This window comes from Colletotrichum graminicola, assembly GCF_000149035.1.
Source record: "Colletotrichum graminicola M1.001 genomic scaffold supercont1.5, whole genome shotgun sequence".
NCBI lineage: Eukaryota > Fungi > Ascomycota > Sordariomycetes > Glomerellales > Glomerellaceae > Colletotrichum > Colletotrichum graminicola.
Genome location: NW_007361009.1, coordinates 245,337 through 264,492, shown reverse-complemented (window position 1 = coordinate 264,492; position 19,156 = coordinate 245,337). Strand labels below are relative to the sequence as shown.

General features: G+C 54.2%; 4 protein-coding genes across 4 annotated transcripts; 1 reads left to right on the top strand and 3 right to left on the bottom strand.

Annotated features, from left to right (window-relative positions):
• Nucleotides 1–405: 405 nt before the first annotated feature.
• GLRG_02453 (uncharacterized protein) lies at nucleotides 406–1,307 on the bottom strand (the record flags this gene model as incomplete). The annotated part of the gene is made up of 2 exons (XM_008092462.1): nucleotides 406–585; nucleotides 783–1,307. The coding sequence occupies 2 exons, from the start codon at nucleotides 1,305–1,307 to the stop codon at nucleotides 406–408; spliced, it is 705 nt and encodes a 234-aa protein (XP_008090653.1).
• Nucleotides 1,308–2,884: 1,577 nt separating this feature from the next.
• On the bottom strand, nucleotides 2,885–10,163 carry GLRG_02452 (uncharacterized protein; the record flags this gene model as incomplete). Its single annotated transcript, XM_008092461.1, has 3 exons — nucleotides 2,885–3,346; nucleotides 3,405–9,674; nucleotides 9,729–10,163. The coding sequence occupies 3 exons, from the start codon at nucleotides 10,161–10,163 to the stop codon at nucleotides 2,885–2,887; spliced, it is 7,167 nt and encodes a 2,388-aa protein (XP_008090652.1).
• Nucleotides 10,164–11,596: 1,433 nt separating this feature from the next.
• GLRG_02451 (uncharacterized protein) lies at nucleotides 11,597–15,114 on the top strand (the record flags this gene model as incomplete). Its single annotated transcript, XM_008092460.1, has 4 exons — nucleotides 11,597–13,832; nucleotides 13,890–14,494; nucleotides 14,557–14,815; nucleotides 14,906–15,114. 4 exons carry the CDS (start codon nucleotides 11,597–11,599, stop codon nucleotides 15,112–15,114), a joined length of 3,309 nt encoding a protein of 1,102 aa, XP_008090651.1.
• Nucleotides 15,115–17,553: 2,439 nt separating this feature from the next.
• On the bottom strand, nucleotides 17,554–18,762 carry GLRG_02450 (RTA1 like protein; the record flags this gene model as incomplete). The annotated part of the gene is made up of 2 exons (XM_008092459.1): nucleotides 17,554–18,195; nucleotides 18,256–18,762. The coding sequence occupies 2 exons, from the start codon at nucleotides 18,760–18,762 to the stop codon at nucleotides 17,554–17,556; spliced, it is 1,149 nt and encodes a 382-aa protein (XP_008090650.1).
• Between the last annotated feature and the right edge of the window lie 394 nt (nucleotides 18,763–19,156).

The following is a 19,156-nucleotide window of genomic DNA, read 5'->3' as shown; positions in this document are numbered from 1 at the left end:
CTGCTCCGCTCCCACGTAAGAGGGACAGAGACGTGACAAAGCCATCAACCCCTTTCAGATCTTACGACTCTCCCACCCCCGTTCTCTCTCCTCGACACAAGCATCCCCCCTCTTTCTCGAATCGCGTACGAGCTCCCCTCTGATCGGTTGTCGACCTCCCCGGTCCTCTCGCCTAGATCCGACCTCCTCTCCCAACTTCTCGTCCGCCCCCTGTCCCATCCATCCTCTACACCACCACCGCCGCCGCCCCTGAATTCGCTTTGGTGCTCATCGTCCCTCAGCGCACCATGCATGGCAAACAAGCCCCCGCTATCCACACTCCCATCCCGCCTGCGCCGTCTCCAGCACCTGCTTCCGGCGGGTCCGTCCCCTTCATGATACCGATACCCGTCCCCGGGGCTCATTCTACTCGACGCACCGCGGGGGGACGCATCGAACTCCTCGAACAGCAGGGTCTGTCGCCGACCGCGTCTCGGTGGCTGCGATCCATTCGCGTCGCCCAGGACCTCTTCGCAGCGTCCCGACGCCGTCCGGCGCCCGCCCGCATGCCGTCGCCCAGTGCCCGCCGGAGACGGCCGCAAGTCTCTGCACGAGCCGGGGCCGCCGCAAAGACATCTTATCGTCATGCCTTGGGATATCGGGCGACCGCGGCGGTTGTCGATTTTAAAACCCCATTTCTTCGGATCTTGCTATTGTTGTTCAGTCAATCGCGAGCTCTCTGCAACCCTTCCGCTACATCCCTCCAGAATTGAGGGAAGGTGGGAGAAGGAGGCGCAACGCACCTCACCGGGACACCTCGAAACCCCAACGACACCGCCGCCCCAGTCGCGTCTCCCCGAGACCGGATAACAACGGCTCCAGAAAGAAGGTGCCTTCTTCCTGCACTTTCTGCACATTCGCTTCTTCTCGCACTCTTTGCACGCCTTTTCTTTCTTCGCCTCGACGCCGCATCTCTCATGCCTCCACCCTCGATCCCTTCCCCGTCCACCGCCGCCGACACAGCACTCCACTGTCTCGTAACAGCACTCACTCCACCCCGAGTCCGAACAACATTCCTCGCCACAGACTGGTTCTTCAGAGCCCGAGTCGTAACCCGGCTCCCAAACACCGTCATCGTCGGTGCTGTAAGTGGCGTAGTCGCCCTCCTCCCCAAAAAGCACACCATCGTCGTCTTCATCGAGAGAGATCACTTCGCTGCGCCGGTGGTGACGGGATGACTGCCGCTGCTGCTGATGCTGTCCGGACCGTAGCGCAACGACGGCTTCGTCTACAATCTGGCGAATCTCGTGACTGTTCGCGGAGCCCATCTCGGATGGCCTCTGAGACCCGCAGGCGGTCTTGTTTACTGTAGAAATGCAGTGAGGTGGGGAAAACGTACACGTTGGTGACAAGCTTTGGGCTTCACTTATTTATTTATAATAGCACACAGAGAGAGAAAGAACCTGGGAAGAGTGGCGGAGGCGCGATCTGTTCAGAGCTTGCTGTCTACCCCCTTTCCCTTTCTCAACGTGTCCGGCTACCCGCATACAGGTAACCGTCCGAGGTCGTTCAAGTCACACCATCAAACAAGAACACACGCCGTCCAATGCCCAGAAGCATTGATGGTTGAGTTGGCGATAGAGCCGACGACAGATACGGACTCGGTCGAGTTCAAGTCAGAACAAGCGGACGTCATAGAATGTGCCAAGAAGAAGGGGAAAAAAATGAAGAGGCAATTTGGCGTACGAGTTTCATTCCGTCCCCCTGTTAGTCGTTTGGGCTCGATCCTGTATCGGGCGCTTGCTTGCTGCAGGCAGGCGAAGTGAAGTGAGTGGTATATCTATCTGTTGCTGGACTCCGCTGTGAGCCTTTGGGTAGTTGTGAGTCGTACATGTTGGGTCTGGGAAGTTAGTTGCCAAAGACGAGCGGAATTGTTGAATGAAAAGGCGCAAGACCACAACACTGGCATATAAGATGGGTGTGCCAATATTCAGCCTCTGTCGTGAGGAGGGCATAACTCATTATATCTTAAGCCCTAAAATGACCAAACATGGTTCTAACTTCCGCCACTTCTTTACAGTTGACCGAGAAAATTGAATGCCATGTGGCGTAGTCAAAACAGAGGCCTATGAGATGAGCATCGTCACTAGGTGAATGTAGCAGCCTGTATGCCGGCCGTCCCAGCCGTCCTGCGAGAACTCAAGGCCTTGCCTTGATCAAGGTATGCAACAAGACGGGCAAGGCAACCCGCGATATTACAGTATACATTTCAAGATGAAGCCAAGGAGGCTAAAGACGCTAATGCTGGGAGGGGGTAAAGGCTTTACGCGTGATGCTGCGGCATGCAGAGGATTTCGAAGCCAGCGAGCGCATTGGCCAGAGCACAGCCTGTGACCTACCTCCATCAGGTACGTGATCAAAACCGGCTAGGTAGACGTGGAACTGGACAGTGTTCATCAGAAGCCCCTGGCCCCGGCAAGAGAAGCGGGCCGTCAAGAGATGATGAGAGGAGGGGGAATCAAGGGAGACGGCTCAGAAATGGGTGTTGTAAGTATTTCTGTTGGGCAAAAGTTTGATATTCTCGGCTACATGAACAGAAATGTTTGCCTATGAGGACGAGAATGTAATAATCTTTTCTTCATGAGCTAGCTTGGTATTGTATAATCTTGATAACACAACCCAAACGCAAAACGATGCTACTAGACCCCTACGCCGTATACGTATAGACAGAAAACAACACCATACACGCCACCCCCAATAGAAACAAACGCGCCTGTTCCCCAGGCCTGCCTTTGCAGGTCCTCACAGGTCCTGGCTCAACGCCAAACCCAACCCACGCTAGCCAGTCCCATTTGAACATTATCACGCCCTCCGTGTTTTTACTTCCCCACAAATCACACATCTCTTACAAGAAACCCTTGGTGAGACTAGGCGCCCGACTAAGGCTGCTTTTCCGCTTGGGCACAGATATCATCGAGGCCGTGTCGTCGTCGACGCTGAACCCCGTACGCCAGGCACCGCGAACGCTTCCCATGGCGGAGGCGGCTCCTTTTTCGAACCTCAAGGCCTTGATGCTCTCAAGCTCACGCTCGAGGCGCATGGCTCTCTCCTTTTCCTCGCGAAGTTCCCGCTCGGCGCGGCGTGCTTGGAGCTGGTTTTCAGACTCCGACGACTGAAGGTCCTCGATCGTCTGAAGAAGCTTCTCGGCCTTGTCACGCATGCGGGCCACATCATCTTGTAGCTGCGTGTTCTGCTTGTCCTTGCGGTCGATCTGGCCCTGAAGGTCCTTGACAATCCGGTCCACATTGCGGACCGATCGCTGGGACTTATTTCTTTCATTTTCGTGCTCTTCAAGCTGGGACTCAAGCTAAGGGTAACAATGTCAGTCAATGATCCACATGACGGCGGCCGGCACGCTGACTTACCTCTTGGATGCGTTTGTGCAGGAATTTGATGTCGTGGCTGGCACTCGAGTAGCCCTTAGTTTCGAGATCGACACATCTGATCTGGATCTCGTTCAAAGCCTTCTCGAGGGCTGCCTTGTCCTTTTGAAGCTGGGTGCTGGCCTCACGTTCAACCATGGCCTCCTTTTGCATTTCCGACGCCAATGCTTCAGCACGTCTCATCTTTTCTACCGCGGCTGCGGCAATGTCTTCCTTCTGTGCCAGACTGGACTTGAGTTCCAACATCTCCTTGTCGATGTTTGCAGCGTCACGCAGGGAAGCGCTGTCGCCGTTTGTGAGGTCCTCAAGACCAGCCTTGGCCTCCTCCAGGCGAGCCTCGATATTGCGCTTCTCTCGAACGAGGGAGTCCCGCTCGGAGGTAACTTCATCCACCGACGCGCGGAGGGATCGAACTTGGGACAATAGGGTAACGATCTTGCCTTGGGCATCGCTGTGGGCATTCACAGCCTCATCACGCGAGGACACAACGTCGGCCAGGGTTGATTCCAGGCGCGCCTTCTCCTTTGACCATGTCGAGCTGTTGAGAACTTCATCGTCCCACTTAGAGCGCAGATCGTCAAGCTCCTCGCGCAAGCGGGCGATCTCCGCTTGCTTGAAGAGCTTTTCTTCACGGGCCAGGTCCAGCTCCTTGGTCAGCGTGGCGAACTCGGCCTGGTACTTCTTCCGAGTCTGCTCCATGCTCATTTCCTTGTCCTCAATATCATTAGCTCTCTGGTTCCGGTAGTCCTCGAGCTCGTGCTGCAGGCGCTTTTTAGCTTGGGTTGCGGCATCAAGATCAGTCGAAAGGTCCTCAAGTTTCTCTTCCAGTCTCTGGTTCTGACGTTGCAAATCTTCGATGGTGGAGTCCATCTTCTCTCTTTCAGACATGATCTCGGCACATGTCTCCTCAGCTTCCTTGGCTTGCGTCTTCGCAAACTGTTCTGCACGACTGGCCTTCAAAACCGCGATTTCCGCCTGCTCCACCTTACTGAAATACTCATCAGCACGACTCTTGTACAGGCTCAAACTGGACGTGACGTCGGCAAGTTTGGAGGTTTCGTTGTCAAGTCGGATCTGCAGATCGGAGAATTCTTGCAGAAGCTGGCTTCGGCTGGCGGCTTCTTGCTCGCGAGCCATTGTCATTTCTTCAAGCTCGGACCTGGTGTCGCGGAGTTCAACTTCGATGGCAGCCCGGTCGTGGCGCATCCTTTCGAAATGGTTCTTGACATCTGATAGTTCCGAGATGGCATCCCTATGGCTATGCAGAAGTGAGCGACGCGCCTCTTCTTGGCTGTTGAGCGCGTCGAGAATCTCCTCGTGCGATCGGGTCTGAATATCACGCAGAGATAGCTCGCCAGTCCTGATGCATCTCTCCAGAGCCGATACCTTCTTAGCCGAGTCGTCCAGCATGTCGTGCAAGCGTCTGTTGACCTTCTCAAGTTTCTGCACCCGAAGAACCGAAGAGTTCTCGTCGAAATCGTCCGGAGGAGACGAGGTGCGCTCGAGCTGGCTCTGGAGATGCCGGTTCTGCATCTCAGCGATCTGGAGCTGGTTTTGTAACTCCTCGACTTCGGCCTTGAGATCCATGCGGTTGTTGAAGCTCAAGATATCCGCAGTCTTGTCGGAACGAGCCGAGTCAAGAGGTTCTGATTCGATTCGTCGAGTGGGAGTCGAGTTGTTCGAGTACTGGCGCGCCTGCAACTTGGACCGCCGGAATGTGGGCGAACCGTTGAAAGGAGCCTCATTAGGACTCATTTCTTCGAGCTTGCCTCTCACGGGAGAGTCAACCCGGGCGGAGCGCAGCTCAGCCAGCTGTGCCTCAGCGTTGGTCCGAGCAGCGGTTTGTACACGGAGGTTTTGCTGGAGATCCTCAACTTTCCTAACCAGGTCGAATTTCTTGCTAAGCGTGTCCTCGTTTGCGCCGTCTGCTTGAGGCGGGATGACAACTCCGGGATCGACTGTCTTGAGAACCTTCAGCATCTGAGCTCTCAACTCCTGTAACTCTTTCTCCCTAGCTTCCATAGTCGACTGCAGAGTGCGAACAGTGGCCTGCGCCTGCGTACGAAGCTGGCGTTCAGATTCAACGGTTCGGTTGGCTTCCGCTAGTTGCGCTGTGGCTGTCGACGCCGTCTTTTCAGCATTCCTCGAGGTCTTAGCTTCCCGAGCCACCTCGTGGTTCAGGTCTTCCAAGTTGAGCTGCAACTTTTCCACCTTCTTCTCTAGGCCAGCGATTGTTAACTGAGCCTCACCGAGCTGTTTGTTCAGCTGTGTGTTCTGCTCGTCAGCTCGGGCCTTTTCACGTTGCAGGCCCAGCACCTGGCTCCTCGAGGCTTCGCTTGCTCTCGAGCTCGAACGTGCGATTTCAAGCCCTTTTTGCTGGAGCTTGTTGAGCAGGGCGCGATTGTCGTTTTCCGAGGCCTTGAGGCGACCTTTGACAGTAACCAACTCTCGCTCAAGTCGTTCCTTCTCCTGATCATTCTTGAGCCCGAATTCACCAGAGGAGAGGATGAGCTTGTTGAGATCTTCAACTTGTCGATTGAGATTAGCGCACTCGTCTTCGAACCACTTTAGGCGTTCTTGAGCGGCATCCAGGTCTTTTCGCAAACTTTCCTCTCTTTCACGAGCGGCTCGAGAGACGGCCCGTTCGCCTTCGATCTCAGCTTGCATACGAGTTTCTTCAGCCTGAGTCTTGGCGACGCGGAGTCGTCTGATCTCCTGCCTTGCTTCGTCGCGTTCCCGTTCGGCCGTGTCGCGGGCTTCCTTGGTCCGTCGCAGGTTATCTTGTTGAACGTAGAGCTCCTTTTCTATAATAATCTTCGATTCGTTCAGGTGGTCGTACTCTTCCTGGAGGGTGTTGAACTTGTGCTCGCTAAGTAGCAAGACATCGTCTCGGGATTGGCGTTCCCTGCTAAGCTCCTTTTGGATGTTGAAGAGCTCATCCTTTAGATCTTTGATCTGGGCCTCCAGAACCTGGCGGTTCTTATCTGCCTGAGCATCTTCGGAGAGGCGAGTTTCGAGGAGCTTCTTTGCGTCTTCTGCTTCCCTTTCAAGCTGAGATTGCTGTGACTTGATGGCAGTTATCTCAGCCTGGACTTCCCGAAGCTTGGCTGCAGCGTTTTCCTTCTCGGATACCAGAGATTTCTTCTGTTCCTCAAAGGTGCGGCGTTCCATCTCATACTTCTTGTTATCACCTCGAAGAACAGAAAGCTCACTCTCCTTCTTCCGCACGAGATCTTCGTAATCTGTCGAAGTCTTGGATAGCTCGGAGAGTTGCTGCTGGACCTGGCGGTTCTCGAGAGCAAGCTGGGACTCTCTCGATTTGGATGACTGGAGTTCCTTTTGCGCTGTTCGCAACTTGACTTCGAGATCTTGGTCGACCTTGAGAAGCTTGCTCTCCAAGTCCCGTGCTTTACGATCTTTGAGGTTGAGCTGGCTCTGCAACATCTTGATCTCCTCTTCAAGCAGTCGCTCCTGCTCACTGCGTTCCGATTGCTTTTGAGAGATCTCTTGGATGGAGCGCTCCAGCTCTTCGGTTCGTGCTGAGAGTTCCGACTTTTCTTGCTCCAATCTCGCGATCAGCAAAGCCGCTTGCTCCAGTTGAGCTCGGTACTTCTCGACATCTTGCTCCGCCCTCTTCTTGGCTTCTAACAGGTCGTCGAGTTGGTCCTCCAGTCTCTCCTGGTCTTCTATGGCGCCGGAGAGCTTTTCTTCGAGTTCCGTTTCTCGCACCTGGAGGCGCTTGAAGATTTCCTCTTTGTCAAGGGCAAGTGCGCGCTCACTCTCCAAGGTCTGCTGAATACGGATCATCTCGCTGTGGACGTTGCGCCTGTCCTCCTCTAGCCTGTGGCGGTCTTCAGCCTCTTGCCTCATCTTGTCCTGGAGCTGACGGATCATTGTATCCCTCTTCTTGACCTCTGTAGCGCTGCGGGTGGCTCCCAGGAGGGGCTTCATCTTGCTGACAAGCTGCCACCACGGGTTTTCCATAAGGTCAAGGTAGGTATTGAAGTTTTTCTGAATGATACGTGTGGCCTCGGTTCGAAACAGCCTTTTGTAGGCGACACGTCGCTGGATGTAGCCGCGTGCAACAGACTGGAACCGAGACATGATCTCGGTGATGAGGGCGTCTCGTTGTTCTTCCAGTTCGGCCAGGACACCAGCTCGGAAGAAGACCTTCGTAAGACCCACCCGGTACAAGCTCTTATCCAGCCCGAGCTTCTCAAGCATCATTGCTGCCACAGCCTGGCCCTCCTGGTAACCTTTCGGCATGTTTTTGCAGAGAACCTCGTAGCGCTGACGGAATTCGGCAAAGGGGAGGCGATTGGGGAAACCAGTTCGGGCAATACGGATTCCTTCTAGCACACCATTACATCGCAGCTGGTCTAGGACGAGTAGTTTGTTGAACTGTTTGGGCTTTTTCTTGTGGTTTGGCAGGATGCAGCGAACGAAGTGAGGGTGAGTCGAGTGAAGCTGGGCCATCAGGCTGTGAAGCTGCTCTTTGTGGCGCTGAGCCACAGTCCGGAAGAGTCCCTTCTTGACCCTGTTACGACTGGCCCCAGGGTCATCGTCAACGTCGGTGCAATCGGCGAAGAGGTCGGCAATGTGCTTGTCTGTGGAGGATGCAAGAAGGCGAGTGATGTTATCATTCAATGGGTCTTTGTTCTTCTCAAGCCAGCCGTCAGTGGAATACTCGACTTCAGCCGCGTAGTGTGTAAGGATAAAGCCTTGGCCAAGCCGAGAGGGCCGGTACTTGTTCGACTTCTTGTCCCACAAAGAGTTCAGTTTTTCGGTGAAGGACTTGTCCGTCGCCTTGGGCATCACGCAGTCCTCGTCCAAGCAAGAGAATATACCGATGGGGTTGGGCAATTCGATAAGGTCGATTGTGGGTTGGAGGTCTCGACCAAAGTCGATGAACTGCCACTCAATCTGTTCCCTCGCATATTCTTCTTGCTCGAGAACGAACATGTGGTGGTTGAAGAACTGCTGAAGCTTTTCGTTGGTGTAGTTGATGCAGAGCTGCTCAAAGCTGTTTTCCTCGAAGATTTCGAAACCGGCGATATCCAGAACACCAATGAAGCGCGAGTCGTCCAGTCCCATACCCGTGCGATCTAGCTGATGGTTGATACGTGTAACGAGGTCGCCGAAACTTCTTTCATAGATACCCTTGGACAAGGCGTCAAGTCCCAGACGGACCTGCTCAGGTGTCTGAACCTTTTCGACCCATTCGCGGCCTGCCTTGACTCTGGGGTGAAGGAGGCCTTGTAAGAATGGCTCAAGGGGGACACCGAGCAGCTTACACACCTTGGCTGCTTGCTCCTTGGCATCGGGGGCCAGCCGGGCTTGGTCTGCAGCACGACTTTCCTTGACAACGGAGATGTTTCCCAAGTGCAAGACGGCCGCAATGGTACGGATGATTGAGCTTTGGTCCTTGTCTGAAAAGCCCATCACACTGAAGGCCTCCATCAACAAATCCCACTCCTCGCGATCAGAAACTCCAACAATGGTGTCATGACCGGCGCGCGTATACGCAAAATCCTCGACGTCCATGCCATCCAGGAGGAATTCCTGCTTCAGTTTCCTGTCCGCACCCTTGAGAAGCTGGTAGAAGATGTGGTAGTTTCTCTCGTGCCCATTGATCCTCACAACACGAGACTTTTCTAAGAGGTACCAGTCGATGAATGCTCCAGAAATTGCACCACTTCGATTGAACTCGATACGGATGAACTTTCCAAATCGCGAGGAATTGTTGTTGCGTACCGTCTGAGCGTTGCCGAAGGCTTCGAGAATAGGATTGGCGCGGAGAATCTGTTGAGAGAGGTTCGATTGTTGAGACTTGCTCTTGACCGGGGACTCTGAATGGGCAACAGCCGCAAGGTACTGGATGACCTTCTTGGTGTTCTCGGTTTTGCCGGCACCAGACTCGCCAGTGACGAGGATGCTCTGGTTTTCGCCCTCATCCACTAGGTTGCGGAAGGCGTGATCGGCCATGGCGAAGATGTGAGGCTTTGTGTCTTCCCTACTCCTGCCCTTATACATGTTGATATATTCGTTTGTGTATATCGGCAGCGGACAGTAAGGGTTGACTGTGACTAAGAAGAGACCAGAATAGGTGTAGATCAGGTCGGCTTGATATCTCATGTGGAGGTTGTGGACCACAGATGCTTCGTTCAGATGGGTCAACTCGGCCATATCGTTTGCCTTGTCGAACTTGGCAGGGTTGACTTTGTCGACGCTTTCAGCGTCTACTTCTCGTTGCTGTTTGCCTCTGGATGAGCTACGTTACAAGCGCACGCAGACCAGAACACTTACTGTGCCATCGTCGCACTGAACGAGGATCTTGTTGCCTCCGGTTTCTTCAACCACCCAACCCCTCACGAAAGCGGCGTGTGGGTCCTTAAGCCACACATAACGCTTTCCCGAGAAGTCATTCTCTCCCTCGATGCCCCTGACCGCGTTAGACTCTCCGCGCATTTCCTCGGCCTTGATGAACGAGGGCGCAAAGGTCCCAGAGCCACTGTTCCTCGAATCTGAGCGGTTATGGCGGAAGTGACCAGTTCCCGAGAACATGACGGGTGCCGCAGGTGCCGCGGGTGCTATTGACGCAGTCGAATTGTTTTTGACATGCGACGTTGGCGTAGACACAGCTGATAGCGGAGATGGGGAGGAGAAGATTGCGGATTTCGGCCGACTGCTGCTAGGACCGGGCGAAGTCCTAGCGAAAGGATTATTGCGCGGTTGCGCCATGATTTGGGGAATCTCTGGAAGAATGGTATCGTTAAGATAAGGGGGTTCTCAGAATCGTGGGTTATGTCGTGTCGTTCGTCGCAAAACGTCTCTCGTAGATGTCCCGCTCATGGAGTAAACATTAAGACAGAAGCAAAGCTGACGAAGGGCAATACAGTGGCAATTCGTGAAAGGAAACAATGTGAAAGAAGTCGCCGAGTCGCAGGCTCTAGGACGAAATTGCTGTTGCGAAAATGACAAGACCAAAGCAAGCTCGGGGAGGCTGGGGAGTGGAGGATTGACATTCGACGTAAGGATGGATATTGTTGACTTTAGGCCATGAACAGGGATACAAGACGACGGTTGCTCAGGGTACGCCTGATCAAAGTAAACAATGGGGGGGCAAGGGGGGGTAGGGGTATTCGGGACACGTGACAGACGCCAACTCCAATGGTGACGCGAGACCGTCGCAGTCAGGCCAGCTTGAACCGGACTAGCCCCAGCCCGAGGACCCCTCCCTCTTTGCACGGCCTTTGAGGTGGGTAAGTACGGACATTTGACTTTGGACTTTCCCCAAGGATCTTCGATTCGACTCGACTGTCCGAGCCGCAGCCGCCAGTTGGTGGCATAGAACTTTGATGCCGACGCTGGCCTTTCTCCCAAGCACACGCGTCCAGCGACATCAATCAATCACCAACGTTCCTCAACTCTCAAAGTTCTATCTTTGCGACAGGAGAGAAAAATATACGCGGGGTTTTTTTTGGGATCGCTTATCCTTGCAGAAGCTTCTCGCTCTATCTAAATCCGGAGAGCCCACCACCGCCTCTGCTGGTTGGTACGCGCCCACATCTGAGGCGCATGACGATTGTTTTTCCGACGAGATTTTTATTTTTATTTTATTTTTCGCGCCGTGAAATCTCCTCTGATCATCCTAGTTCGACAAAGCAGGCAAACCACCAACCGACCTTGGCCACATCAAACCCCCGGTCACTCCTCTGCAAACTGCCATGCTTCTTTTGCTTTTCCAGACCATAGACCTGACTTGCCCGGATTTTATTTGCCTGCTTTTGTTGTTCTAGCGATTCTAGCGCAACAAGCCACGGACCGCCGACGGATTGTTGGGGCGGCATCCACAACCACAGACCTCGATCCCTACGTGGCTGCCAGTTGCGCGCGCCGCGCACTTGCCCTTCCGAGGCATCGTCCTTTTTGAGTGACCTACATTTGGCAGTCAGTCGCTTCCAATCGCGCAATCACGGTCGCAGTCCTCCAGGATGAACAATTACTATCCATACGGGTACTCACCATACCCGGGGCAGGCGCCACCTGCACAGCAGCAACCCTACTTCCCAACCATACCGCCCTTTCCTCCCCCAACGACAACCTACCCTCCGCACACGAACGCCTTTGATGCCCGTCCTCCCGTACCAGACTCGTACGATCAGAACCAACCGATGATTCCAGGTCTCGGCTATGGTCATTCCCAAGGCTTTGGTTGGCCCCAGCCGCAGCAACAGCAACCGCCGGTGGCATCTCAAGTTCCTTACCCACAAACGTGGCAGCCTCCGCGCGAGGGGCCCAACCTCATCCCAGCAGCGCAGTACTACCAGTCGGACGATGCAAACAAGCCCCAGGCACCTATGGCCTCGAGGGTACTTCCACCTACTGCGCCCAAGGGCCTTGTAAAGCCAACGAGTGACGATGCCGAGGAGGGCGAGCTAAGCGACGGTCAACTTGACGATGTCTACGAGCCGCAAGAGACTGTTCCCGGTGCCAGTGCCCAACAACCTGACGGAGACTCACGGGCGGCTGCGAAGATGGCCGGCCAGAACGGAAGCAACAGTACTGGATGCGCAACTGCGGCCTGGTACGGCAGTGCGAAAGATGACGGGATCAAGACTCCCGCAGCTTCTGGCATCGATGGCATGTATCCCACGAGAACACTATTTTGGATCGCGGCTGACAAACAGACAGAACGAGAGCGGTCCGGATCCTACTCCCCCCACCTGTCTCCTCACGAAGTACACTCGCACATTGAAGCGAATAACCAACACAGTAGCTCTCCGCAGACACACATGTTCCGTGGCCAGGCTTCCCAGTCTTCGCTGGCCAGCGCCGGTCAGCAGTCGGGCAAGAAAGCCATGGAGGATGCTCGGCAAAGAGCCCGGTCCGCCATTCTCAGCTTGTGGCCGCTAGGTATCCGTCAGCAGGACTTTGTCGACGAGGGCATCGATAGGACTGTTGTCAAGGACCTCTTGGCCGAACTGAAACTGGATCCGGGCACCCCAGGCCAGAGTACCATTCCTGGTCTCTCGACTACTACACAACCACCGGATCTCTCTCAGTCGTACGGCCAGTCCAGCTCTCAGGCTACCAGTACGCCTGTACCAGCAGCAATATCGAAACCTACGGGTCCGGTGTCGTTCACGGCGGCTAAATCAGCCGGGGAAGAGAGAAAAGATCGGATCGCGCGTCTGTTGGCAGCAAAGGGCGCAAAGCCCGGATCGTCGGCGCCTAACAGCAGTACACAGGTTGCGAGTACGAGCGAGAAGACAAATGTCCAGCAACAGAAACTCGATGCCCTTCAAAAGTCCCGCGAAGCTCGAGCTCAGAAGGCCGCAGAACGAAAGGGATCATTGCAAGCGGCTCAGTCGAAGGAGACATCCCCAGCATCACCGACTCAGAGATCCTTATCAGCAACCGCTGTCGCCCCGACCGGTCCGTCTGCGAAGCAAAATGCCCAGGCTGGTCTCTCGCAGCAACCGGCTCCTCAAACTGCCCCTGCGTCGACTATTCCTGGTCTTTTCATGGCCACCCCGCAACCTGCCTCTGTTACTCAGCGGAAACGACCAGTCGCAGCTGACTTCGTGTCCAGCTTGAATGCCAACAAGCGGCCGTTTGGCCCCACACAGCCAAGCAAGCCCTTTGTCATCGATGTCAGTGATGCTTCTGACGACGAGGATGTTGAGATGGAGATAGGGTCTCCAACGGACGATCCAGTGAGCATCCAACGCACTGACACGCCGTCTCGAAAGACGGCGTCTTTCCGTGACTTTCCCCCGTTAACAGAAGGTCTTCGCCAGCGCCAGCTCTCTAGTCCAGCTCCGAGCCATGTCGTCACGCCTCAGTCTGGTATCACAGGTACTCAGCCAAAGCAAGCCCATATTGATGTCATGGATAAACAGATAGAGGCCATGAAACGGAAGATTGCCCTAGCTGAAGCTCGCGCCAAGCTGAAGGCTACAATGAGCAACCAGTCAGGTGTTCCGAAGTCCAACAGACAGCCACCAGACACTACTCTTGATTCAGAGAGTAGTAAGCCAGGCATGCGGCGAGTTCAGTCTATGGATGCATCCAGTGCATCTGACCATCCCCACGGCCAGACGTCTCCGGCAATGGCCGGACCCAGTAGTTCCATGCGCCTACCCAAGCTGTCCGACAAGCGCGTCAAGGATGACTCGAGCCGAGCCCAAAAGCTCCGCGTGGTCAGCACCAATCTTCCTCTTATGGAGAGTCGTTTGCAGGCGAAGAGGAGCAAGCTTCGCCTTCTTCAATCGCAAATGTCTCGTCTGGAGAGAGAGATTGAGGAGGAGATGGCGGAGAAGCAGAAGTTGGCTGAGCAGATGGAGCAGCTCGACCAGGACTCTGATGAATCGGGTGAGCCCCAAAATCAGCTCAAGAGCAATTCTGGTTAGTCCTCGGCTCGATTACATACACCTTTCGCAAAGATGGCTAATCAACGTGCAGTCGATCCAGTTGTCACTCAGGCAGCGACAGGACTTCTGCCCAAGGCACAAAGCCCATTGCCTGCCGCCGCAGCAGCCCTTGTGGACCAGAGCGTCGGTACAACTGCTGCAGCTTCCAACGCCGCGGTCATCAGCCCCTCCCAGGCCCCTTCGACGGAACATGATAGGAAGGCTTCTACTCCTCTGCGAGAAGTCGCGGTCATTGGTAAAGCCGCAACAAGTCCCCCTAGAGACCCACCCTCCACAAAAAGCCCAGTGTCTGCTGCTCCCAAGATTCCTGCCAACCACGAGGTCGTAGGTAATAACGAGGAGTCTCAGCCTGCTACAAGTGATGATGCCTCTGATGTTGTCATGGGCGAGTCTGATGAGTCGAGTTCTTCGGAGCAAGACCGAGAGCCCTCTTCAGGTGCCTCCAAACCCCCTGACAACACCACTTCCGCAGTGGCGACAAGGTCTCCATCCTTCAGTCTAGTCGCGGCTGACAGCTCTATCTCGCTAGTCAATAGTGACACTGACTTGCAGCAACAAAGTTTTAGAGCCTCACCAATCCCTGAGCAGATCTCGCTAGGAGTCAATGAGTCGACTCCTGAGCAGGGAGTTGATGCCGTGAGAGAAGTACACTTCGTTTCACGCCACGCGCACACTTCAACAACTGACTTCTTTGGCAGGCCCTGCCCGTTACACATAGTACTGCTGAGCCCTCAACCGCCGACCGCTTCACCCCCTACGAGAGTCCGCTCCAGTACTTCCGTGCTTACCGATACCATCCCAAATTTGCTGAAACCGTCCCTGGCGGGCTTCGGTCCCTCACCTACAGCAACAGGATCGACCCGAACCTCCCCATCTGCCCAGATCAGCTGGCCAGCCGCGACTGTCCCAGGGGTGCTGACTGCATTTACCAGCATTTCGAGTCCATGAAGCTGCCGGGTAGGTCGCCTTCACCCCGCACGGACTAATGACCACGTCGCATGTTCTCGAAGCATGTTGAGCGCTGACGGTCGTCCCCCCACGCTCTAGACGACCAAATCCTCCTCCAGCTTGGCGGTACTACATACGAAGGGCCTGAAAGGGCAAAGTTTAATGAGGGGTTGCGGAAGCTGCTCCAAGAGATGAGATCGCAGAACATTAAGGACTTCCCCAGCATTGCACAAGGCATTGTCGACTATCGCAATCGCTTTATCGGCGATCCGTCAAAGATCCTGCCTCTTGGCAACGTCTCGATCTAGATGACGGCAGATATGACTGGACCGGCATGGCTCCTCGTATCTCTCAATCATTCGTAATACCCCCCTAAAAGCACCTGATTGAGTACAAAGCTCGTTTCCCTTTCCTTTGGCGTCAGGCAATATTGTTCATTTCATTCGTCTTTACATACCCCGCGTACCCTAAGCTCAGGCTTCAGAGCCAGCTCAAGGGCCTCGGATGGCGTTCGCACGATACCCCCTCCTTGCGTTACTTTGATAAGTGATTCAACCTGATGTAAACATCAGGAATGAGGCATAGGTACAATGGAAAAACGGCAAGTAGGCAACAAAAAAATGGACCTGAGTGGAGATACCACTCTCCAATAGTGAGAGTAAATTGAAGGACAACAGAGCTTTGAGTGCTTGCTGTCGTCTCAAAAGAGCAGTTGGTTAGCCCTACATAAACAGTTTAAATTATGTTTCCAGCTCCTGCACATCTCATGGCCTGGTGACATGGCGTACAATATGTCTTGTAGCGATTTTGCGTATCAATAAATCAGAGAACATATGTATTGCAAGTGTGGACGTTTGGAAAGTGGCAGGTCACGAACTGCGGAGAAGGATAGGAGATATCTAACCCGTGGCAGTCATATAGGATTTTTTTTCCAAGGTCACCCACGACAACAGAGCCAACGTCGGCGTTGGCAGGGGATATATCGCTTTGTGCAGGTGGTGGCAGTCATGCCTGCTTTCACGGAAACCCGGATGACATACCGTTGTGGCTCCTGCCTACCTACTACCTGAAGTGGCGCAACTGCCTACCCAAGGTACTGGTGAAATCAGGGATGAGAGGTCGTTCTTGCGGGTTATCCTGTCTGCGCTTATGCTCGAGACCTTTCTCCAACCTGTCTCCCTGCTAATAAATACCCCTTCTCCCACCACTCCCATCCACCTCTTCTTCTTCCTAACTCCATCCACATCCATCCACATCCACATGAATTTCTTGCCAAGCTCAGTCTTGATCCTACGCACTCCATCACAGCATTATCTATTACAGTATCATTCGTTATAGCATCATTCATTATATCATCATCTATCACATCATCATCCATCACAACACCACCCACCACAAGACGTCCTTCACAGCACCATCCTCGAAGATGTCTTCCGGTGGCAACATCCCACCGCTTTCTGACGAGCACTCTGACTCTCAGAGGCACGCGACAATTTCGCTTCTTTGCCCAAGGATCAACAGATCGCCTATGGATTCAACTTGGTGGTTAACATTCACAACATGCTGGTTCGAATGGATTTCAACGTTTGAAAGCAACCACGAGCCAGCTCGATGAAGACATCAAAGACCTAAAGGCGGGCGCCGACATGAGGATCTCTGCCAGGTTTGTTCCTCCTGCCTCTTTCCAATGTTTACAAACTAACATCATCTAGAAACATCAATAAGCAACGACGCTTCAGGAACCTACGGGCCATTTGGAATCACCAAGGCTACATGCAATTTCAAGTTCGTCTCATACTTCACCTGGTTGATCCCAACACATGAGTCGAAATCTTCAGCTTCCCTCGAACCCTTGAGGAATTCTGGACTTTGCCCTGTAGGTTCTACGTTTAGACCTTCAGAGACATTATTTGCTAACGTTTTTAGTTGACGAGGTAACTCGGATCACAAAGATTTTGGACGCGTCGTGACATCAGATCAACAATGGCCTTGTGGTCTGTGTACATGATGACAGGGGGTACGTTTGATAACGGATCCGATGTTGTGTCTTGGCGACTGCCCAAATACATCCACATACTTCCAATTCCGTTGACCATTATCGCTTTTCAGCGTTTTTGAGTGATCGGGAAAGGCATGCAATTGGGTGGATAGATGTACGTGGAATGGATGTGATCTTGGTTGTGTCACCTCCGGGTATCGAGATGGGCCAGCAGGTGGAAGGTAGCCCCTCCTACGCCCGACTCTTGAACTTGATTGCCGGTGGTGATATTTGACGATGGTGTCTACGTACCTACTGTGACGTCGGAGGTGGCTGCATTGGCACTTGGCGATGGGGGGGATTTTCTTTTTTGGAGTCTGTGACTACATACTCTGTGGCATAACCAGCGCATCAATTACAGCCTGTTGGACTTTGGCAAAATGGTTGTGTAGGAAACCAAACAGAAGCATGTTCCTTTCCTTCCGTGCCTTGTATTTATTATGTACATTTATGTCCCTGCTCTGTATTTATGTCTCTCACTGCTGCATCAGATGAAAAAGAACCGCCTGGAGCAAACAGCATTTTCGAGAGTGAAAGACAACCAACTTTCTCTCAGCTGCACCAAGACTTTTTATCCAATCGGGGCTGTTCGTGCTATTAATGTGTCAATATTAACAATTACACCTCTTATCCACAATAGCCTCCTCCCCTCCAATCTTTGCCACAAGCAAAGCATCCCTCGAGGTCGCCCTCATCGACGCCGGCACCATCAGACTTCTTGGGCGGGGTCTCTTTGGGTGGTGTCCTGGGTGGTGTCTTGGGCGGCGTCCTGGGCAGCGACCTCGTTCTCATCAATAATAAAGTTCACCATCTTGAAGGCCGGCTGCTCCGAGCGCTCCCTCCTGACTATCTCCCTGCGAGGGGGCGGGTTGAGCAGCTCCTTGCTGCAGAAGGCCGGGTGGAAGACGTTGAGGGCCAGCACGGCGGTGGCGATCATGGCGCCCTCGAAGGCGATGAACAGGTCCTGGCGGGCCATCAGGGGTCCGGTCCAGCCGCCGCTCAGCTCGATCACGCGGAAGATGCAGCGGGCAAAGATGCAGACGGTGGCGAGGCTCAGGGCGACCAGGAAGGCCTTGAAGCGGCGCGAGGCGCGCAGGCACACCATGGCCGGGTGGTTGTCGAGGGTGAGGGAGAGGTTGGGCAGGTGGGCGCCGCGGGCGCGGAGGTAGGTGCGCAGGCCGAAGTCGGCGGCAACGGCCATGAAGAGGAGCATGGTGAAGACCTGGAAGGCGAGGCCGGCGAGCATGACGTTGTCGCCTGTGCTGGTGGACTCGTTGCGGTGGTGGGCGACAGAAGCGAGGGCGCCACCAACGGCCTGGAGGACCAGAGAGGTCAGGTCGCAGGGGATGAACTGAGAGTTGGTTAGCTGGTGCGTCCCATTTACGTAGGGCTTAGGGCAGAGGTAACTTACAATTCTGGTGTACCATTCGGGCGGGATCCTCGAGTTTTTCGGCTCGAAGGCGGTCACGATCTGGCGGATGCAGAGGTAGATCGCGGCAGCCAGGAACGCCGGGGCCGTGGTGAGTGCGCAGACCTGTATCATGAAGCCGGACTCTTCCCACTGGTTAGTCCAGCTCATGATCCTCCCGATGTACCCGACGACCTCGGTGAGTACACCCAGGCCCATGGCGATGTTGAACGCCAGGCCGCGGCGGGTGGCGGCGAAGGTGGCCATGAAAGCGATGAGGGCGAGGCCGAAGAGGGCCACGAAGAGGACGTTGGGGGCGAGGGCGATGCGGTACATGTAGTACGACGGCACGCCTTCGCAGTACTTGCTCATGGGCTCCTCGTAGCAGAAGGCTGGCATCCACTCGGCGTACTCAATCTTGAGCTGGTCTACGACCTCCTGTGGAGGAGGGTTCTCGAAGCTGTACCCGTACTGGGTCAGAACGATTTCGAGGTACTTCTTTGCACCCATTATGTCCGCAATTCTTAACGGTCGCTGTTTTGGTTATTTGGTTGAGTGGTTGGATGGTCGGTTGTGGTGGTTGGACTCGTGATGTCTGGTCTGTCTGACAAACCTGTCGAGATTTGTGTGCTGTGTAGAATCGAGAAATCAAACCAGGAATGCCGGGAGGGAGGGGCCAATTTAAACCTCTACCCTTTGGTAACGGAGATAGGTTTCCCCCTCTCGTAACGGAGATAGGTTGCCTCAGACTTGCGTTCGTACCCAAAAGGGTCATCGAGCTTAATAGGACGCATACAGTGTGGCTTCAACAGCGACGGGGTACTTGTGAACGTAGCTCACAACGATTCCACTGAACCATGGGCGACAACATATCAGTCGTCTTCTTGGTTACACAGTGAGGATC